This window comes from Schistocerca piceifrons, chromosome 3 (assembly GCF_021461385.2).
Source record: "Schistocerca piceifrons isolate TAMUIC-IGC-003096 chromosome 3, iqSchPice1.1, whole genome shotgun sequence".
NCBI classification, from domain to species: domain Eukaryota; kingdom Metazoa; phylum Arthropoda; class Insecta; order Orthoptera; family Acrididae; genus Schistocerca; species Schistocerca piceifrons.
This window is the reverse complement of record NC_060140.1, coordinates 202,590,069-202,610,479: the sequence shown is the minus strand read 5'-3', so window position 1 is coordinate 202,610,479 and position 20,411 is coordinate 202,590,069. Positions and strand designations below refer to the sequence as shown.

At 39.0% G+C, this 20,411-nt stretch overlaps 1 protein-coding gene across 1 annotated transcript in view; it reads left to right on the top strand.

The window, feature by feature from the left end:
- Positions 1 to 15,737, top strand: part of LOC124788171 (probable E3 ubiquitin-protein ligase HERC3) — a 28,041-nt gene extending 12,304 nt beyond the window's left edge. The window contains exons 5-7 of the mRNA XM_047255325.1: positions 6,000 to 6,286; positions 14,898 to 15,167; positions 15,332 to 15,737. Of these exons, the coding sequence (XP_047111281.1) occupies positions 6,000 to 6,286; positions 14,898 to 15,167; positions 15,332 to 15,540 (766 nt within the window). The 3' untranslated portion in view covers positions 15,541 to 15,737. The remainder of the gene's footprint in view (positions 1 to 5,999; positions 6,287 to 14,897; positions 15,168 to 15,331) is intronic.
- Positions 15,738 to 20,411: the final 4,674 nt, after the last annotated feature.

Sequence of the window (20,411 nt, the reverse complement as noted above, 5' to 3'; positions counted from 1 at the left end):
TCCCCTATTTTTTGGGATCCCTCCATTGGAAGAGAGTACCTTGTTGGACCTCGGAAATCACGGAGACCATTAGAGATTGCAGGCAGGCTGTCCAACATCATAAGTGGCATCCATCGATAGAGCACCTCATTATCTTTAAACGGCTATGTGCCCAGGTCTGCCACTTAACAAAATGGCGGAAGCAAGAATGCTGGGGATAGTAAGTTTCAACCATCGAACCACATGTGCCTCATTCTTAAGTTTGGGAGATCAGAACCCCTGTGGATACCAGACCTTTGCAAATGTACTTGTTATTTCCTTGAGTGGTGCTGTTTTCAGTGACGCAGACACCGTATCCGAACATTTTGCTCTGCATTATGCTAAAACCTCTACATCTTAGAACTACCAACCTGCCTTTTGTGTCATTTAACAATGGATTGAGCAATTGCTGTTATCTTTCACTAAATGTCACCTTATAGCCCTATAGTGCTCCATTCAGGGAATGGGAATTTTTCAGTGCCCTTTGCGTTGACACAGCCCCAGAGCCAGACTGCGTCCACACCCAGATGCTCAGATACCTATCAGTGGATTGTCAGTATCATCTCTTACTGAGCGAGGTGGCGCAGTGGTTAGCACACTGGACTCACATTCGGGAGGACGACGGTTCAATCCCGTCTCCGGCCATCCTGATTTAGGTTTTCCGTGATTTCCCTAAATCGTTTCAGGCAAATGCCAGGATGGTTCCTTTGAAAGGGCACGGCCGATTTCCTTCCCAAACCTTCTCTAACCCGAGCTTGCGCTCCGTCTCTAATGACCTCGTTGTCGACGGGACGTTAAACACTAACCACCACCACCACCATCAGTATCATCTCCTAACCATCTTCACTCGTATCTGGAGCAAAAGTGGGTTCCCATCTCAATGGTGAGAAAGCACCATCGTCCCAGTACTGAAACTGGGTAAGTACCACCTAGAGTTGGACAGATATCGCACAACTGGTCTCACCAATGTTTGCTGTAAGTTGCTCAAATGTAAGATGAAGCAGCTTCTTTGTTGGCTCCTCAAGTCTTAGGGCCTTCAGGCTCTGTTCCAGGGCAGTTTTTGTCAATGCCATTCCACTGTTAATTTGGTGTGCCTGGAATCTACCATCTAGACAGACTTGATGTCTGTACCTTATTACTGCTTTCTTAGATATCCAAAAGGCTTATGACATCACACGGTGACACCACAACCTCGCCACCGCTTCTGATTTTTATCCAGAACTTCTTGTCGCACTGAACTTCCTGCATCCGAGTTGGTGCTTCCCACAGCACTTCCATATTGCTTGAGGTCCCACAGGTTTCTGTATTAAGTGTTCTTCTCTTTCTAATGGCCATCAATGGTCTAACAGCAGTTGTGGGGTCTTCAGTATCACCTTCCTGTATACCGACAATTTCTGCTTGTACTATTGCTCCTCTAGTGTGGGTGTTATTGAACACAGACTGCAAGACACCCTTCGAAAGCTGCAGTCATGGGCTGTCACCCATGGCTTTCTTTATTGCTGTCAAGACTCACGTAGTGCAGTTCTGTTGACATTGTACTGTTTATCCACAACCAGAATTTTACCTGGACAACCAATTACTCAACATAGTGGAGACTTATCACTTTTTGGGATTGGTCTTCAGAGCTCGACTGATGTGGCTTCCCCATCTTCAACTACTTTAAGGTGCAGTCTACACCTCAGTATACTTTGCTGCCTCAGTAACATCAGCTGGGGTGCACACTGCACTACCCTCTGTGGTTTTACAAAGCCCTGATCCTGTCCAATCTCGGTTAAGGGTGCCTGGTATATGGTTCGGTATCGCTCTGCTGTCACTGGACCAGATCCACCAGTATGGGGTCAAACTTGCAGCAGGAGTCCTTTGAACTAGCCCTGTGAACAGCCTACTCACTGTTGTTGGCGCTGGTGCCCCTCCATGGCAATCAGGGGCCAACAACAGCTATTCAGTTGTGCTTTACATTTTCACGGCTCCCCTAAGCATCCAAATTACCATGCCCTTTTTAGTCATAGGATATCCATCTCTCACAGCAGAGACCCAGAACTGGGGTCACAATTGTAGTTCAGCTACAGTGCCTCTGCTCTGAACTCACTTTACCCACTGTTGCCTCTTGCGAAAGAGCAATCATGTGCACCCCCAGCGTGTGTCCCCTGAACTAGGATTTGTCTCGATTTATCCTTTGGACTGAAAGATTCAGTTGACCCCACGGTGTTTTGCCACCTGTTCCTCACTGTCTTCGATTTCTGGATTCAAAACAAGGTGCAGTGAATTACATTCTCTGCCAAATGGATGGAGTGTCTTCCCTGCTGGATTGGTGGCCCTCAAACAAGCCCTCAGCCACGCTCATTCTTGTGCTGGTAAGGTGCGTCCAATCTGCAGCAGTTGCCTGAGTAGTCTTCAGGCTATAGACCAGTGCTACCCTTCTCTTCCCAAGACCTTCTTTATGACCTCCCTCAAGCTGGATGGCCAGTCATCCTTGTTAGAATCTGCGGACATCTTGGTATCTCGGGAATGAACATGCCTACTATGTGGCAAAGTTGGCTACTAGGTTGCTGATTATCGAAATGGGGCTACCAAAACTGGACCTTCGATCAACTCTGTGCCATCAATTGTTGAGTTCTGGAACTCGGAATGGTCTGCCCTGAACTCCCCAAACAAACTGGTGGCAGTAATGGAGACCACAATCACGTGGCAGTCTTCCCTTTGCACTTCTCGCAGGGAATCTGCTACACCTTACCTACACTTGGCTGACCCATGGCCCTAATCCCTGACATTAGGACCCACCTTACTGCTAATGAGGTGATCAGTTTACAGTTACCTACATTGTACCATACCGCCCAAATTTGGCTGCTGTACGGTGATACCTTAACCTTCCTGACACTACCTCTGATGCTAGTGGATGACACCAAAGCAACCAACCTGATTTTACGTTTCATCGTTGTAGGTGGTGTCTACTCATCTTTGTGAGGTGGGGCACTTTGGTATCATTGAGCGTCTGAGGTGTTTGAGGGGTATCTAACTGCTCTGGCCCAGTGGGCACATGGTGGTCCTAGCACAGTGGTCTGGCATGGCCTCTATCCATCCCACCTTTTATTTTCTCTTTCTCTCTCTTTCTCTCTCTTACCACTTTTAATGTTTTCTTTCCTAAAATTTTGTCTTCTGTGCGCTACTCATTCTTATGCAGTAATGGTTGGTGAGGTGGTGCTGGCTTGTTGCAGAGGGTGCGTCTCCCACTGCAAATCGTGCTCCAGTGACCTGCAACTGCATTCTGGGCAGAGCGGCCTGCGCACCCTACGCCCTCTGTCCCCTCCTACTTTTCCTTGATTTGTCTGTCTTATTGTATCTTGCTTACAATCAGGCTTCCCAGAATTTTTGTTTTGTATCCTTCTTCTGAGAATTATTCGTGGATTGGATCTTGATGACCTCGCAGTTTCGTCCCTGTAAACCCAACAACCAACCAACCAAAAATGACAAGCCCATGTGTTGTAATTTTGGAGCTATATTGCAATTTGCTGTTAATATAACCACTATGTGATTTGACTTTTCATTGCTCAGCTCCCAAGGAAGTAAAGGCGAAAGGATTATTAAATATGACACACTGATAAAAAGTAAAGATCAAAAACATATTGAAGTGCGGTGTATAATGGAAAATAACCTTCCATTCCCATTCTGTTTTCAGTTAGTTGCCAGTAAGTCAGTCATTTGTCACCCTTTTCAAGCAGTCGTTTGTTCCCATTTTTATTAATCACTTGCCAATCATATTAAATATCTTTAGAAATTGACAAGCCTTTGATGCTTGGTAACAGTGTATAAGCAGTCCACAGATCAGAGAAGCAAGAGTGTGGTCATTTGTTTCCAAATCCTTACCATTATTGGCAGCACATGATGTCTTTCTTTAGTAATGTGGGTGAACAGAATGCCTAGAGAAAGTATGTAAAAGTGTTAAGCACTATTGTATTGGTTTGCTGATTGCACCACCAGCATCACAAATAAACGAAAAAAATTGCACAACTGGACTGTAATATCTATAGTAAGATATTTCTTCTGTGTATGTCTAATTGAAAAGAGTTGGAAAAATTTTAGGCTATCATTTGGCAGGAACTGAGGTGAGAGACAAAAAGAAGATAATTTGTCTGCTGAAAGAAATTTAAATTCCTTAGTAATGGATAGTCTCAATCTACATTAAGAAAAATAGTTTGTTTGCCCAAGGAACTTCTAGTAGTTGAATTCAGGAGAAAAAAGAACACTAGCGAGATATCAGTCTCAAAAGTCCATCCCGCCTGAAAATTTGGGCCATAATTCAGATTGTACACAGTTATGACCTCTTTGAATGTACAGCTTGTAAACTTTCCTGCATGCACATTGTCATTTGCCCCACCCCACTGCAGCTGCCTAATGCCATAGAGTGAAGTACAGTACAGTGGCATGACAAGAAGAACCCTACTATTCACAGAATATTTTAACAGTATTCTTGTATTTCTATTTTGCAGCAATATATATGCCTCAAAATCCAAAAGAATACACTTAAGCAACTGAAGTCTGAAATGAAGTCAACTGTTTTTTATTTAAAATTCAGTCATGCCAGTGAAGTTGAAGAAAAGCACATCTGCTGTGAATGTTCTTCACTTTAAGAATACCAGCTTTAAAATCCAAAGAAACAATGCACAACATCAGTGTTAATTATTAAATAGTGCTAAACTACTTCTTTACTAATGTACTCATTTGTTTCATTCATTTACACTGCATTTGTGGATTAAAACATAAAAATGTTCAAAGCAAACAGATCTTGAGCACTAGCTACAGGTTATAAACCACACACTTTGACGCAATGAACAAAGGACATTACTGCTATCAAAACAATATTTCAGAAACCTCTTATGCACACCATTTCACAGCACTTTGCACTCGGGCATTTAGTGGCTGCAGTGGGGCAAAATGAGTGACAACCAGTGCACACAAAAGTTTAAAAGCTGTACATTCAGGTCATAGCTGTGTACTATCAGAATATGCCCCAAATTTTCACACAGAATTGCACTTGTGCTTTTTTTCCCCCTTAAAATATGAGGGTAAGATGTTGATCTCGTGTTAGTGTGTAATGAATGCAGTAAGGTAAATATAGTAGTAATATACTGCTGCACAGAGTGATGTGGTGCAATAGTTCGTACATTGGCCATGTGTTCGTGAGGATGATGGTTCAAACTTGCATCTGGACATTCAAATTGAGGTTTTCCATGGTTTCCCTAAATCAGTTCAGGCAATGGCAGGATGATTCCTTTGAAAAGGCACGGTAGATTTCCTTTGCGATCATTGACACAATTCAAGCTTGTGCTTAGTTTCTAATGACCTCGATGTGGATTGGTCTTTAAACCCCATCTTCCTTCCTTCCTTCCTTCCTTCAGTGAGTCAGTCTGTCTCTGTCAGTTTACAGCCTCATAATATTTTGGACCCTTAGGTATTGTTAGTGAAGAAAATTATGTGGAAATGTAGTGGATGTTACTTGTGTTATTATTGTATTACTATTTGCTGGTTTTATGGGTTGTTGTAAAGGATGTTTTGGTAATGGTTTCCTGATTATTACACTTCAGAAGAGAATATATACTGACATACTTTTCATATGAAGGTTTGTGTTTTACATGCATTTACCAGGAGCTTCTATATAATAAATGGAAGTTATTGTCCAAAAATTCTTGTAGCTACTCATTTAAATAGTGATAATGAAAGTAAAGTGTATAGAACCAATCAAAAATTAACCGGTGTCAGTTCCAAGATACTTCCCATATATAATAAGCTAGAATACTTCGCAGTTTTTTTAATTAAGTCTTGTCATAGTTTTCTACACCAAATTTTCTTAACAATAGAAATGATCTGTAGTAAATATTTTTATTTAATTTTGTGTTTTACTGTCAAGCAATAGGATACTTGCAGGTATATTATAAATTTGTATGTTAATACTAGATTAATTTAACATTCTAATTTTTGAATAGGCGTGGTCAGCTTGGACTGGGCACATTTGAAAACGAAGAGAAACCTTGTGAAGTGGAGGTTTTGAGTGGACTGCATGTAACATTTGTGGCAGCTGGTGGATGGCATTCTGCAGCTGTCACATTATCCGGTGATTTGTACATGTGGGGATGGAATAATTCAGGTCAGTTAGGCCGACCGGCTTTTCGTAGAAGAAAAAGTGCCAATGGCAGGCTTGATGACTCATCAAGCACAGCTCTTGAAAGGAAGCTATCTGAGAAAGGGACAGCTAGGTCACCTGCTGACAAAGGTAAGCCACACAGGAAAATGCTGTGTCACCTGACAACTTTCAGTTGGTTATGGACTCTGAAAACACCAATACATGTCATGATAGGCCATGGAAAGCAGTTTAAATGATTGCCACTGAATGATCATGGAATTCTGAAGGGACTATAGGTATGGCTTTGTTGTTGCTACAGCAGGATGATATGCTAATGTAGTTCCACTTTGAGTCTGAATATACCACAAGTGACACAAACTCAGGAGGGAAAGGAGTTGTGGAACATTATTCAGTGTGGATCAAAGTACCTTATAAGGGGATTGTGGCATTTTTTGGTGACAAATTTGGTAGAAATTCTATTGGTTTTTGAGAATATCGGCATAGAAGTTCCTCTGGTACCGAAATATTAATAATGATAACCATGTAGCAAGCTGATCCAGTGGGCAAATGCTTAGGTGTCTCATTCAATATTTAGTCTTGGATTCACGTTCACCTCAACATTTTAAGAAAAAAATCTTATGTAAATTGTTTATCAAAGTAAATATTTCAGTAATAAAATTAGTTACATCCTTAATGTGGATAAAGATAGCTAATATTTATTCCATTTCATAATCATATATTATAATGTCCTTCCATTTATCATAGCTAGCTTAGACTACATTGTTTTGTAGTGTTACTATAATGTTAATTTGTGTCTTCTGCACTACACAAGTATTGGTGTGGAACTTGTAGAAGAGTCATGCCATGCCAAGTGGTGTAGAGATTCACACATGACGATAAAGGATTTTGATGAAATTTTATATGAACAGTTGCACATGTTCCCAGTGAACATTGGTAAAGTTTTATGATCATTAATTCAATATTTCCAGAGATATGGTCATTTGACACCACAGTGCAGCTATCAATAGTGCACCATTGAGTTTTTGATAATTTCGTGACATAATATAGCTGGTAACGTTTTCATGAAACAAACAAAACTAGGTCATCTTGTACTCTTAAGTGAAATAATAAGAAAGAACTTTCCCAAGCAATTTGTGTATGGATAATTTGGAGCAGTCAACCGAAAAAATAGACTTTTTAAAAAAACGTTAAGTTCAGCATTTTGTATCTCTGGAAGTATTTGTGGGGATAAATCTGAAATTTTGCACATAACTACTTACCAATAAAAGGACTTAGAATCTAAAATTTAACTGTCGTGTTGTTTACAAATAGTTTACAAGTTTAGGCCAAAGTTGACCATTTTTCAAAAAATGGCTATATATTGCCCACTTTTGTAAAAGTCTTCTGCAAACTCTTTCAAGCTGTTCCCACTAGAAAGACCATGTTATAAACCACCAGCTGTGCGGGGTAACCATGCAGTCTGAGGAGTCTTGTCACGGTTCGTGCGGCTCTTGCTGTCAGAGGTTCAAGTCTTCCCTCGGGCATGGGTGTGTGTGTTGTCCTTAGTGTAAGTTAGTTTAATTAGTGTGTAAGCCTAGGCACCGATGACCTCAGCAGTTTGGTCCCAGAGTCCTTACCACAAATTTCCAATTTCGGAGACCCGTATTAAAGTCCCGTATACAGATAGATAGTCATTTGAAATACCTTTGAACACTTATATTGAGCAGCCCACTCACAATGGAAATATCTTCAACCTTGTAGCTACAAATAGGCCAGACCTTATTGACAGTGTCAGTATAGAAACAGGGATTAGTGATCAGGATGTCATTATAGAAACTACGATTGCAAAAGTTATCAAATCAGTCAAGAAGGCTAGGAGAGTGTTTCTACTAGATAGAGCAGATAATCAGTTATTAACATCTCACTTAGTGAGTTGGCATCACTTAGTTCCAGTAAGGCAGTAAGATGGATGTGGATGAATTATGGGCAAAGTTCAAGGAGACTGTAAATCGTGGTCTGGAGAGTTATATGCCTAATAAGTGGATAAAGGGCGAAAAGATCCACCATGGTTCAAGGAGGAAATTTGGAGGATGGTGAAGAAGTAGAGGCTGTTGCAACCTTGATTCAAAACAGAATGCATTAATGATGACAATGAAGGTTAGTAGAGATTAGAACATCTGTGAAAAGATCTATGCATGAAGCATACAACTACTTCCACTGTCACACCTTAGCAAAAGATCTGGCAGAGAACACAAGAATATTCTGATCACATGTAAAATCACAAAGCGATTCTAAGGCTTCCATTCAGTCTGGTGTGGCAGTTGAAGACAAAAAAACAAAAGATGAAGTTTTAAATGTCATGTTAAAGAAATTGTTCACAGAGGAGAATTGTACATACATATAGTCATATTTGACCATTGGACAGACTCCTGTGTGGACAACGTAGTAATAAGCATGTCTAGCATAGAGAAACAACTGAAGGATTTGAAAGCAAATAAATCACCAGGTCAAGATGGAATTCCGGTTCGATTTTTCAAAGAGTACTCTACAGCATTGGCCTCTTAACTGGCTTGCAACCATGAATCTATCACCAAGCACAAAGTCGTAAGTGAGTGGAAAAAAGCACAGATTACTCCAGTATGTAAGAATGGTAAATGAATGGACCTGCAAAATTACAGACCAATATCCCTAACTTCGGTTTGCTGCAGAATCCTTGAGCATATTCTCAGTTTGAATATAATAAACTTCCTTGAGGCTAAGAAGCTTATGTGCACGAATCATGATGGTTTTAGAAAGCATCACTCGTGCAAAACTCTGCTTTCAGTTTTCTCACATGGTATACTGAGAACTGGATGAACAGCAACAGACAGTTTCCACATTTGTATATTTCTGGAAAGCATTTCACATGATGCCACATTGCAGGCTGTTAACGAAGGTACGAGCATATGGAATAAGTTCATAGATAGGAGTGTGGCTCGAAGACTTCTTAAGTAATAGAACCCAGTAAGTTGTTCTCGGCTGCAAGTGTTCATCAGAGACAAAGGTATTGTCAGAGTTGCCCCAGGGAAGTGTGATAGGACTGTCACTGTTCTCTATATGCACAGATGATTTGGCCTACAGGGTGTGCAGCAATCTGCGATTGTTTGCTGATGGTGCTGTGGTGTCGAAATTGAGTGACTACAGGAAGGTAAAAGACAACTTAGACAAAATTTCCAGTTGGTGTGACAAGTGGCAGTTAGCCTTAAATATGGAAAAATGTAAGCTAATGTTGATGAGTATGAAGATCAAACCTGTAATGTTCGGATACAGTATTATTAGTGTTTTGCTTGAGAGCAAGCCGTTCAAATATCAGGGCATAACATTGCAAAGTGATATGAGGTGGAATGAGTACATGAGAACTGTGGTATGGAAAGTGAATGGTAGACTTCAGTTTATTGGGAGAATTTTAGGAAAGAGGGGTTCACCTGTAAAGGACACTGCATGTAGGACTCTGGTGTAACCTATTCTTGAGTACTGCTAGAGTGTTTAGGAGCCATATCAGGTCGGATTGAAAGACGTCAAAGAAATTCAGAGGTGGGCTGCTAGATGTGTTACTGGTAGGTTCAGACAACACGTGAGTGTTAAGGAGATGCTTCAGGAACTCAGATTGGAATCCCTGGACGGAAGGTTATGTTCTTTTCTAGAAATTCTATTTAGAAAATTTAGAGCACTGACATTTGAAGCTGACTGCCGAACAATTCTACTGCTGCCAACATACATTTCATGTAAGGACCTCAAAGATAAGATATATGAAATTAGGGCTTAAACGGAGGCATACAGACAGATGTTTTTTTTTCCCTCACTCTGTTTGCAAGTGTAACAGGAAAGGAAATGACAAGTAGTTCTACATGGCAGCGAAGAGTGTGCACCAGAATATGCTTCGTAGGTACAATGTCTGTAACAGCATTGGTCGCCACATCAAGTCCCTGTTGTAATGCATCAGTACTGTTCTGTACATACGGTATACTGGGCTCTTTTTTGTTTTGGAATAATGTAAACGCAGAATATTTAAGTGTTGATACTAATGTACTTAGGTAAAAAATGGATGTTTTGTGATGTTCCCTTTTGAATTGTTGCCTAATAATTGTACTGCATCATGCCTCATTCAGCTCCTCAGTCAGGAGTGGGTGAGTTAAATACCTGAACCGAAACTGTTGTAGAGTGGAAACAGTATGTTTCAGGACATTAGTTCCAATTCAAAATATTATGTACCCCCTCCCCTGTACAACTCCTAGATGTTTATAATGGAAATTTCCGAACACCCTGTATAAGGCCAGAAAAAAGGGCAGGGAGGAGATGCATTGAAAAAGGGCCCAAATTCCACAGGTATCTTCTGTTATGTTATACACTGTTTAGTATTCTCCAGGGAAGGCAATATCAAAACTCTTGATGACTAGGAAGTGAGATAAAATCCAAATAACTTGAAAATTTCCAAAACTTGGGTCTTTTGTCATGACTCGTAGTGACATATTCCAGTCTATTTTTCTGCTATAACTACAGACTCAAACTAGTTGTAGACTTCACAATTTAACTGTGCAATACCAAAGCAGTGGAGATAATGGTAGCAAAAATTGTTGCATAACAGCGGCAGCACACAGCGTATAAATATCATGCTGATTTTACACAATCGTCACATTGTGTAAATTTAAGTGAAGTCCACAGCAGTCTTCCTGACATATTTTTGGAATAGATTCATGTTACAGCCAGTTATTAGTGTGTCTTTTTCTTGTATAATGCTGTTGATGTGCTAGTTTAATTCTGGAGTAAGGTATAGTGTACTTTCTGTTAGCATAGTTTGCTGTCAGTGTGGACCTCTGATATACACATGGAAAATTGTATGAATGTGTTAGTATGTTCTAGTGGCTTAATCATTGCAGGTTCCTTTTAAAGTGAGAAAACCAGAATCCCTGTTGCCATAGGGGTCCCAGCCGATAGCTGTGCAACACCAGCAATGGGTGGGTTTCTTTATCACAGGTTCTCAAACTCGATAAGTGTTGGAGGCCAAAGTCAGAAGAGTCTCTTTCACGATCATAAGCTTCTGTTTAATTCAAGCTACTTCAATCTTTTAAAGGTTTCATTAATGTTGTGAGGAAAACTATACTGCTGGCCAGCTTATTTCACTGACGGGATTGTTTGGGAAGAAATTTTGGTAACACAGAACCAAAAAACCTTATTTTCCAAATGTGATAGTCTCAAATTGTTAGAGCTGCATAAACAAGAAAACTAGTCTTTCTATTTGATTCCTTGATCAATTTCATTTTTTATGAAAAAATTTTTGTAGAGCTGAGTGTGTTGAGAAGCAGAAAGAGAGACTGCTTACCCGCAGTTCTTGTGACTCAACCTCATTTCTTAATCATTGGGACTTTTGATATTGTCTTCTACAGAGAGAAATAACCAGTTGCATAGCATAATAAAGGATGTCAGATTTAATTTGAGTGCCAGTGGAACATGGGCCCATTATCAGTACAACTCCACTCTTTATTTTTTTTTTTTTTTTTTTAGAGCATCATATGCTTGCATTGAAAAGCCAAATAGTTTAGGTGACTTAAAACATGATCTTTCTAACAAAAATATTTGAGTTTGTGGAAGACTTCTTTTTAATTGTGGGGGCAAAAATAGCCATTTTTGGCATTTTTAGAAAACTCAACAACTTTGCTTTCAATTTGTAAATCAATAGGAGAACACAATTTTGTATTCTATGGCCTTGTGGAAAGTATGAGGTGTGTACCACAATTACTTCCGGAGATACAAAAAGCTAAACTTCACATTTTTGAAGTTTCTATTTTTTTGGCCAAATTTGCTTAGTGTTATCTATATGTGAATTGCTCAGGAAATGTTTTTATTATTGTGCTTAAGAGAGTGCAAAAACTTGTACAAGTTAGTCAAGTTTCGTTTATTTCAAGAAAATATTGCTGGGGATATTATGTCTCAGATTTGCAGAAAACTCTCATGTCTACTGTTGATAGCTGCAATATGGGGTCAAATAAATGACCCTATCTCTGCAAGTATTAAATTTGCAAAAGTAAAACTTCGCTAGAAAAAATAAAACTTGGGTGAAAAGCCTGGTATGAGTGTGCGTAGGACACATTATTTTGGCAATCTACCACGTTGCCATCATCAGGTGCGCTGATGTACTGACCAGCGGTGACCCAGTGCCAGGTATATATAGGACAATCCCCCTCTTGCTCCTCTGTGATGTTTGAAATTACTAAGAGACAGAGAAACAAACAAAATGGGGTGGGGCATTTTGCAAAACTAATGGATGATACATGGAGTGAGTTCTTTACTGGATTGCAAAGGGAGGAAAACAAACAAATGGAAGGCAGATAGATGCCATTAGGAAAAAAAAAATGCTGATGTGATGTGAAGAGATTACAATACACAATCCAGTGAACTGTCTGAACGAAGTTCTTGAATGCTATCCAAGAATTATCCTTCCTGACAATTCTTCAAAATCTTGTTAGTAGTCTGTACAGTGCCACAGTCACAAAGGTTCTTCTCCAAAAAATGCCATTTGCCTTGACTTAATTAAACTGGCCCTGAAAACTAACAAAAACAGTTTCATTGGACACACAATTTCCAGAGTCCTTAATTACCAGAGGCACCAGCTGGTTGAGTTTGTACTATTTGATTGTTATGGGAGTTTGTCGGAACAAGGCAGCACAGTAGTAAGACCGGAATCACATTCAGGATGTCAGGGCTCAAATCCATGACCATAAAGATTTAGGTTTTCTGTTCTTTCCTTAGATGGTTTGAGGCAAATGCTGTGATAGTTTGTTTGAAAAGGACACTTACATCCCCTAGTCATTCTCCAGCTACTGCTCCTTGTTCATATTGTAATCGACGGGAGATTAGATTACAATCTTCGCTCCTTCCTGTTATGGGGTTGTGCCTCTTACCTTTCTCTTTGTCAATTAATCTTCTGCTGAAACTATTTACACGGAGTGAGATAAGTTGTTGAAATAGTATTGTGGGTTTCTAGTGCCCATCTCCAGTAAAAAAGTTCCAATTGGAGCTCATATTTATTTAAATGATATCAGAAAAGTATTACTGATAAGATGAGAATTACACGCACTTCATAATGGAAGGTAACTCTGAAGATACAATATTTGATTAGGTTGTTACACTTAGGTATGATGGAAAGGCAATAAATTTGTCTGACAATCAGTTGCTTCTAGCATGTGTTGGTATGTCAGTGTCATACACAGGTAGTGTGTAATGTCACATTTCCAATAGGAAAGTTCTGCCATTTTTGCTAGGATATTTTGGCATAATCAGTAATTTGTTAGTATTACTGCTTCATGGATATTTTAAATTGAAGACTATTCAACAATTACATGCAGAAATATTGTATTACTCACATATCATTGACCATTTTCAAATTGTTAGCTACATAGAAAACCATTACAGAACCACAAAATGTTGCGTCCATATGTCATTTGAAATCCTAACAACATATGTCACTCCCATTTACTGATATTTATCATGTTTAATTATTTGAGTGTTTTTTAGCTTGTTCAAATGATTACTCCGTGGCATGTAATATGAGTTATTTTCCTTACATTTTATGACAGTTTCATGAAAATGCAAAGTAGATGACAGATGATCAATGAAGATCAATGGTACAAATGATGGTTTTTGCCAGATTTTGTTTCTTTGTATTAGACTGACCTGGAGGAGGAATGGTACTTTGGGCTTGAAAATCTCTCCAAAGTAATTGTTACTGTTCACATAGCCCTCACTACATAATTGAAATCTTATGTTGTACTCATCAGGTGCCCAAACTACCACATTGACAGGTGTTTGCATATTTCCACTTCGAAGCCCATTCACTGCACAAGCTAGGCTTAACAAGTTTTCTTCTTGCATAATAGAGGGTGGTGCATAGCCTAAGTCTATGTGATCTCTTCACTATTTTAGTTTGCTTTTGTGGCATACTATTCTGAAAATTTGCAGAGAATACGTTCATCTCAACCATCGAGTCTGTGTGTTGCAATTTGTACAAACAGAAGTGTGTTTTGTTTTGGAACAACCCCTTCTCTCATTTGCCAAGTGTGTGGCAGTTACCACTGTAATTATTGCCATTGCTGTTGTGGTCTGGTATCCTGTCAATGGAGAGATTCTTAAAAGTTTAGCATAGCCCAGTTGGACAAGAACTAGCTAAGAAATAGGAGATCTGAAGCATCTGCCCAAACTCCCATCTGACACTTTCCAACTACATAGTCTTCCTCTCCCTTCTCCTCTCTCGCCTCAAATATCAATACTTACATGGGAATTGGATGCTTGAGTATACTGCAGTATGTGTTATACAAACACATAACAAAAACTTGGGGCGCACAATCCCCCGTGCCCCTCAGTACTAGTCATCAGTGATTTGATTTTCTTACTTGCAGTCATCGCATAACTTGCAACAGATCTTGTGATGTGGCATGACAGGACTTTTTTCTTATGGTGGCTCCAACCTTGCACAAAATTGTTGAAGGATTTTTTTAAATTTTGTGTCAGTGCTGTATTTGTATATTTCTTCTATACAGGATCTGCTGTGCTTCCTTCTTTTGATAAATAACATATCTCCTTCTCAGGGTTTGTGTAGTATTTTTTGTAATATAGTAAGAGGATCGCTAACTACTCATTTGCAGATTAATTATGGTTGGCACATAAGTCAACTTAGCCTGTTTCATGTATTTGTTCTGTGTTTTGTCTAATTATTTCTATCCCATAGGTGGTGATGTTGATGACAGCGGTTTCTCTCAGATTGGGTGTAGAAAGTATGATGAAAGCTCAGGGATACATAGTGATGAAAACAAGGCAAAAAAGCGGAAAGCTGGTGCTGATGAAGATGATGCATTTAAGACTGATGAAAAAGACAGCTCCTTTGAAAAAGATCCGTCAACTTTAATTGGAGTGCCAATGCCTGTAGACTTCCCATCTGGTATCTATGCCAATGTGAAGGAGGTGGGGTGTGGAAGCCGTCACACAATAGTACTTTTAGGTCAGTAGTATAGTGTTTCAATAAGAATCAATAGCAAGTAGGTTTATATTCACATGAAAATGGGCCTGGCTTTTTCATTTGGTCACTGCAGGGGCATTTTAGTTTCTCATTGTGTACAATTATCAGTGACAGATTATTTGTTACATTTATGCATATTATTTCAGATGATGGTTCAGTGTGGGGCTGTGGTTGGAATGCATATGGACAGCTAGGCAAGCGACCAAGTGTACTCCTTAATGTTGATGAAATGACAAGGCTAACACTACCATCTGCCAGCAGTAATGGAGAGACCGGCAGTCTGAAAGTTGTAGGTGTAAGATGTGGAGCATGGAACTCTGGTTTGTTAGTGGAAGATGACTTGTCTGCGTGCTGACTTTTTGTTGCTCAAAGTATTGTACAAGATTGTGCCATATTTATTTCTGTGATCTTATGAGTGATATACTTTACAGCTTATAATATTTTAAAGCAAGTCCTAAGCACAAAATAAATTTTTCTTTTATTCCTAAGTTTTATTAGGTCTGTATGTACAAATATGTTGCTGAATAAAATATCAATTAAGTTTTTTATACATATGCAGTCTTTTATTTTTTATATAGTGCAAATATATGTATATATAAATAACTTATGTGTTTATTAAGAAATATCTTGTGTAATTGACTGAGTAATGTGAATGTGTCATTTTGCTTGACTGTTATATTAGCAAATGGTAATGTGTGGATCTAAACTTCAGATTTTTTGTAAGGATTAGGTATTCAGGCCTTGACATAAACATTATCTCTGTACATTCATCTAATAATCTTCATAGGCTGGCAAGCTGTATGGTATTATAAGTACTTAACAGATTGTTAAAAAGACATTTCCTCTGTTTCCGAGTGTTCCATCAGTATAAAACATGCAATCATAAATGTCCTTAACATGACCTTCACAACAGAAGTATCTTCGGGTTAATTGATAAAAGTACTGGAGGGAAATACTAGTTTTCTCTCTGCTGTTTATCAGTAATTTATTTTATTAAGAACAAAGTAACAAGACCTGAAAAGCTTTTCCTTTCTCAAATTGTTCGCTCATTATTTGAAATTGTGCTAATAATCAGAAACATCAAAGATAGTTAAACTTGCTTTTAAATTTTGCTATTGTGAAGTTCTTAAAATTTTTGTCCTAAGCCTGTCATCAACTTTAGTACTTCCATTTAAGTACTTACACATTGTCATAATTATTGAATTAAATTTTTCAATACCTGCTAATACCTAACTATAATTTTTGAAGCCTGCTAAGACATGAATATGAGTGTTGCCTTTTTATTGTGAGAAATTGCCATTCTGTTGTTCTCAAAAGAAAATAGCTTTTTGTAAAATAAAACTTTTTAACTGTGTGCTTATTGTGTTTTGACTACTCATGCTACTAATCTGTCCAACAATACTGAAACAATCTAAACATTCAGAACTAAAGTTAAATATACATTTGCCCTTGACCAGTTTGGTGGTCATAGTGGTCTGTGAAAAAAGAAACAAATGATTTATTCCAAAATAGCATTGAAAATAAGCCATGTAATTCTGCTTGCTGCACAGAGAATTTTCACTGGTTGTGAGCAATCAGATGAGCCAGTGGCACGTGGCATGACGAGCGTTTTGATCTGCCTGCCAGATCTTACATGATAGCCAACTTCATACTCTTAGCTGCTATGATGTAGCTTCATGCTACTAGAGGGAAATGGAAAATTATGGAACTAAATGAAAACTGTTTTAAAGGAAATTGAATTCGTTAATGGGGCTTCTGATATTAAACATTTTCTGCTCAAAACAAGTGCGGAAATATCAGCTGTCAAAGTGCTCAAATGTTAGAGCAGAGAATTCCTTTCATTGTTGCCTCCTGAAGAAATGATTATTCGTTGTTTTTTTATTCATTTCATTCCTGAGAACACCTGCACATGATTTCTGCAATATTTTTGTATAGCTTGGGAAATTGTTTTTTGCTGTAATGAATCGTACCACCATGACAAATTTAGCATGGGTTGTACCTGTGTTTCCACAAAGTTGGACTTTGCAACTCTTTAACTTCTAACTGTAGCGATGATAATTTATTGGGGGAAGCAGAAATGAGTGCTGAACAATTTCACTAAACTTCCACAGTTGTGAGCCCTCAGAATCTTGTTTCAAAAGATGTGATGAGCTGCTTTATCTTAGCTGGAAAAATGTCAAACTCGTATTTTGGGATGGTTTTAAAGAAACCAGGTGACTGAAAAATCTTAAATTCTGTTATGGTACTGTGCTCATTTGCCTCCTCAAACACACTGTAACTTTTCTATGAACACTCTGATTTGATTTTGCATGTCAACTCTTAACTGCTCTTTGCCCTACAATGATAAGTTTAAATTGAAATGTAAATTTGTCAGCTAGGACCACTAGGTCTGATTCCATTTTCAATCTTTCAGACAATGTATGTCTTTCCCCTTCATTTCAAGAGAGAGAGAGAGAGAGAGAGATTCCCTCACTAGTTGCAAAGAAAATATCAATTACTTTTGCTCAACTTAGCCAATGAACTGTGCAGTGGTAAGGTATGTCCTCATACTGCACTTCCATTAAATTGGCAACGATTTACACCTTGACACCAATCAAAATGAATACACTTGACTGCAAATTTCATTGTTACCCAGTTCCACTGCTTCAGCATTACCCCTTTGTGAGTGAAACAAATAGTCAAAAGATATTTGCTGAATACTCTTCTGAGTTATTTTTAAATGAGAAGTGAAACCTTGATGGTGCCCAGTCATTTGTGGTGCATTTTCTGTGACTACAGTATGGAGTTTATCTCACTTCAAATTCGCATTCTCCACTGATTCAAAAACATCAAGACCTGTCACAGTGAAATTGAGTAGTAATATATCAGAACGTTATTATGTTATTTACAGCTCCATACTGACATGTACAAATACTGAAAGCTGAGCACAGCCAGTAACATCACTGCTTTCATCAAGCACAAGCAAAACTGCAAGAAAGCTCTGTTTGTTTCATGAGCTGTTTCTAAATGCTGCCATGTCCAGAATTTGATGATAGAATGTTTGCTTCAAAAGGCAAACCCTTTCAGTTGTTTGCAGCTTTCTTGGAAACAAACATTCTGCATCTGCTACCACCCCTGATTTTATGAGAGATCCTACTGAAAACAGCTCGCCACTAATCGTTATGATGTGAGTGACTTTTTAGCTTTCTCAAATTGCTCCTTCAGTTGTTTTCTTCCCTGTCATTCACCTGACACACACAAATGCATTACAGTATATCAACCATTCTGCAAATTTCTGTAGTCTCCTAGTATATCATTTTTAAGCCTGGCTACTATCTCTCTGTGATTTGCTTTCCACCTGCTAATAATGTGTGGGTAATGAAGGCATGCATAATGGTGCTGTACTGCTTAACGGAATTATACTTTATGACTTACCCTGGGGTGACAAGTCATGTGATACCTCCAAATATCATGTTAGACCTTCGCAGCTGCATAGTGTAATTGCTCGATATGGTCAACAACTTGTTGGAGGTCCCCTGCAGAAATACTGAGCCGTGCTGCCTGTATAACCATCCATAACTGTGAAAGTTTTGCCAGTGCATGATTCTGTGCACGAACTGACCATAAATGTTTGGGGATTCATTTTGGGCAGTCTGGGTGGCCAAATCATTTGATAGACTTGTCCAGAATGTTCTTCAAATCAATTGTGAACAATTGTGGCCTGATGACATGGTGTGCTGCCATCCATAAAAATCCCATTGTTGTTCGGGAACATGAAGTCCATGAGTGTCTGCAAATGGTCTCCAGGTACCTGAACATTATCATTTCCAGTCAATAGTCGGTTCATTTGGAGTAGTGGACCCAGTCCATTCCATGTAAGCACAGTCTGCACCATCATCTTGCACAATGCCTGGTTGAAAACCTGGATTCATGGCTTTGTGGCATCTGTGCAACTGTCAAACCCTACCTTCAGCTTTTACCAACTGAAATTGGGACTAGTCTGGCCAGGCCATGGTTTTCCAGTCATCCAGGGTCGAACTGATAATGGTCAGGAAACCGTAAGAGGCAATGTTGTTCCATTAGCAAAGGCTCTCGCAGAAGTCATCTGCTGCCATAGCCCATTAACGTCAAATTTTGCTGCATTGTCTTAAAGGATATGTTCGCCATATGTCCCACATTGATTTCTGGAATTACTTCACACAGCGTTCCTTGTCTGTTAGCACCGACAACTGTATGCAAATGCCACTGCTCTTGGTCATTAACACTTTCGCTGTGGCATCAGTGCAGGCACACAACTCCCCAGTGCAGCCCGGCAAAGTGCGGGTGCGGGCCGGTAGCACTCTGAAACGGCAGATACCGCTTGGAGCTGACGCTCCTAAGCACACCTGAGCTACAGGCTGACATCAAGACCTTGTAAGATCTGTAGGATCATGTTCTATACTTACTTAATGATGACGCATTAGATGCATTACTTCAAATAAGCTTCAACTGTGCTTTGGTCGTGTTAAAGTCTGTTTGCTGTCTGACACATATAGGGGTCACAGGCGTCATTCAAATGTTCGTGATATGTTGATAATGTAACAAAAAATACAATTCAAACAAGCAATAAATCCACTGCATTCAGGAAAAATTTGGATTCAAAACGTAAATTCTTAAGAAGGAAAAAAAAAGGAAACTAGATTCATTTGAAATTATATTTACTTCAAATGCGCATTTTTAAGATTGACTCTGACAGAGGTCGTCAATTTAGTAGCACGTTTGCTCATGGTATGAGAGATTTAGCCGTCTACATTTATCATAGATGCCCGGATGTGTAGAAATTAGTAAGCGGAACACACCGTACGTGGAGGCTTCCGTCATGTCCCCCATCACTTCAATTGCGATGCTATTAAAACAAATTTAGCCCATTAAATTCTTTTGCAAAAACTGTAGGGAATGCTTTTACAACGCAATAAGAAATAAGTTGACTTAACACAACAGAAAACCTCATTTTCTGAATACTCGTGAAAAAAAGTTCTAACCTTTCACATCATAAAAAGAAACCGTGCAATGTCAAAAGAAATAAAAGAAGTTGTCTTTGATAATCGGTATTTCCCCGATATTATCGCGTTATTGCTACTTATGGGAAATTATGCAGCAGTTCAAGCAGTATCCAGGTTTGTCTGGGCAGGTTGTACACTCGTATGGTGTATCAATGCACTTGCTTTGTTCCGCGCTCTTCTTTCACCACTTCCTCATAAGTTGCTT